Source organism: Phalaenopsis equestris, unplaced genomic scaffold, assembly GCF_001263595.1.
Source record: "Phalaenopsis equestris unplaced genomic scaffold, ASM126359v1 Scaffold220106, whole genome shotgun sequence".
Lineage (NCBI taxonomy): Eukaryota > Viridiplantae > Streptophyta > Magnoliopsida > Asparagales > Orchidaceae > Phalaenopsis > Phalaenopsis equestris.
Window position 1 is genome coordinate 1 of NW_018238412.1, and position 2631 is coordinate 2631.

General features: G+C 33.7%; 1 protein-coding gene across 1 annotated transcript; it reads left to right on the forward strand.

The window, feature by feature from the left end:
• The first annotated feature begins 201 nt into the window (after positions 1–201).
• Positions 202–1811, forward strand: LOC110037480 (serine/threonine-protein kinase tricorner-like). Its single transcript, XM_020742135.1, has 5 exons — positions 202–306; positions 420–661; positions 749–980; positions 1513–1592; positions 1691–1811. Exons 1-5 carry the CDS (start codon positions 265–267, stop codon positions 1794–1796), a joined length of 702 nt encoding a protein of 233 aa, XP_020597794.1. The 5' UTR covers positions 202–264; the 3' UTR covers positions 1797–1811.
• The last annotated feature ends 820 nt before the right edge of the window (positions 1812–2631 follow it).

Sequence of the window (2631 nt, forward strand, 5' to 3'; positions counted from 1 at the left end):
TGCTTTCCAGTTGCCAACACTGCCAGATATAATATTTTGTCCCTGTATCTCATCGTATTTTTTCAGTGCTTGAATTGTTAAATAGCTAAAAAAATTAATTTCTTTTGATTTAAATAGTGTATATTTTGGTCAATTTTTCTTGGTTTTTTGCCATTGATATCTATTTAGCATTCTGGCCTGTAGACTATCTAGCTTTGCATCTTTTTTTTCTTCTGTATTCAGGTGAGATTATGCAGGGAGAAGAGTACTGGTAATGTATATGCAATGAAGAAATTGAAAAAATCTGAGATGCTTAGAAGAGGACAGGTATCTTCATGTGTATCTTTTGCTTCATTGCTTTCCGTGAAAGCAGCTGATGTGTATCTTTTGCTTCATTGCTTTCCGTGAAAGCAGCTGAACTTTATGCATCTGTTTTGTAGGTAGAGCATGTTAAAGCTGAAAGGAATCTTCTTGCAGAGGTTGATAGTGCCTGTATTGTTAAACTCTATTGTTCTTTCCAAGATGATGAGTATTTGTATCTTATAATGGAGTATCTTCCTGGAGGTGACATGATGACTTTGCTGATGCGCAAGGACACCTTAACAGAAGATGAGGCCAGGTTCTATGTTGCGGAGACTGTATTGGCCATTGAATCTATACATAAACACAATTACATACATAGGTACTAATGTTTCAGAAATTGTTATTCTCCCCCCACTACTTCATTCAAGTGTAATCACACAGAATATGGTCTGTTTATTTCCAACAGGGATATTAAACCAGATAACTTATTGTTAGATCGAAATGGCCATATGAAGCTGTCAGATTTTGGTTTGTGCAAACCTTTGGATAGTAGTAGCTTTCCAAACCTGACCGAGCCTGATCATGGAGTGGGTACCAAGGCTCCATTAGATGGTCATAAGCATTTGAGCACATCTACTGCACCAAAGCGTACACAACAGGAGCAGTTATTACATTGGCAAAAGAATAGACGGATGCTGGTAATATGTTTGCATTGCCATGCAAATCATGATCTTCAAATTTAGGTTTCTTGCCTTTGCATCTTTTCATCACTTACTTTGGACTCGGATGCTTTTTTTTTCCCTTTAAAAGTTTTTGCAGCGAGAGTAAACTTCATTTACACGAATTTAGTTGGGTTTGGTCTCAACAATTTGCTAAAGCACAATAAAAAATAAAAAATAAAAAATAAAAAAAAAGAAAGTCAACTAAAAATTTCCCTTAAAAATTCTGCATTGTGCCTAATGTTTCATTAAAATGTAGTTTGTCTAGCCTCATTGAGAGAATTGCCACTACGTTTTTTTTGCTTTTAATTTTGGTTAAATACTATGTTCCTCCGCTTGTCTTTGTTCTGTTTCTTATTTTTATTGCCTGTTCCGAGTTTCAAACTTTTGAAATAGAAATGGGCAAAGTATATTCATGAATTGCTAATGTTCACTATTCTCCCTTTTTGTTCAAAGAATATATCGGATTGTTGATTGGCATTCTTACTTACATTTCCTTATATGGAAGCAGGCCTATTCAACTGTGGGAACACCTGATTACATTGCACCTGAAGTTCTGCTGAAAAAAGGATATGGCATGGAGTGTGATTGGTCGGTTCTTAATTTTCTCATATAGCTATCTTTTTCTCATGATTCTTCTTTCTTTTCCTTTCCTTCGGTTTGTCTGATTGTGAACTTATATTAATCAGGTGGTCTCTTGGTGCAATTATGTATGAAATGCTTGTTGGTTACCCACCATTTTACTCCGAAGACCCAATGTCTACCTGCAGGAAGGTAATCATGCAATTTAAGTAGGAATATAGGCAAATCGATTAATTCTATTAGTTGAATTTCTTGAAACTTAAGATTTCTAGCAAATTATTTATGGCGACAATAAGTTTTGTGCCCTTTTTGGCTTTTTAACTTACCAATGTGTGTTTTAGCATGTTGACTTCTATTTTTGATTTTCTGGCTTATGATATAATAGAAGTCCTATTCATGAAGTATGAAATTGAGAAATAGTTTTTAGGGCTTATTTTTTTCAGTTAAAATTTGAAAATAGCCCTTTATGTTTAGTTCCTCACTGCTATCTCATCCTTAGTTGCTTCACCACGATATGGTTTTGCATTGTTTCTTGATTAATACTGAATGACTGAAGATTAGTCTGTAGTTGCAGTGAAGCTTATCCCTAGAATTGATATTTTATAGATTGAATAAGTAGAGGCCTGTAAATGGTGTAGGTTTTGACAAAATGTGGCATGAATATCAACCTAATTGTAACTTATATCAGATTAGCTCATCCCTAGCTGATTAACGAGCGACCTAACATTACGATCACATAATCATTTGGTGTATTAAAACTATATGCGGTTTGATTTGACCAAATTTGAACCTAAGCTGCTAATTGGCTGCAAATAGAATTCAACTCAAGCAGGATTTAATAAATCCTGTAAATCCAGTTTTTATAACTCTTATGAAGGTTAAATTATGAAAGATTGTTTGTAATGATACCTTTTAAATTAAATTAAATCCAAGTAAACTATTTGGCTACTCATTTCAAGATTGAAGGATTTATATGATTGTGATATCTTATTATATTTATGTGGACCATTAAAGCCCTTAATTAAAATAATTAAGTCATAATTAATTT

What these genes read in the sequence shown, in the direction of transcription:
- LOC110037480 (XM_020742135.1), top strand. Translation starts at nt 265, where the DNA reads ATGAAGAAATTGAAAAAATCTGAGATGCTTAGAAGAGGACAG. An exon ending in AGATGCTTAGAAGAGGACAG is followed by an intron (nt 307 to 419) that starts GTATCTTCATGT and finishes TCTGTTTTGTAG; the next exon opens with GTAGAGCATGTTAAAGCTGA. An exon ending in TATGGCATGGAGTGTGATTG is followed by an intron (nt 1,593 to 1,690) that starts GTCGGTTCTTAA and finishes TATATTAATCAG; the next exon opens with GTGGTCTCTTGGTGCAATTA.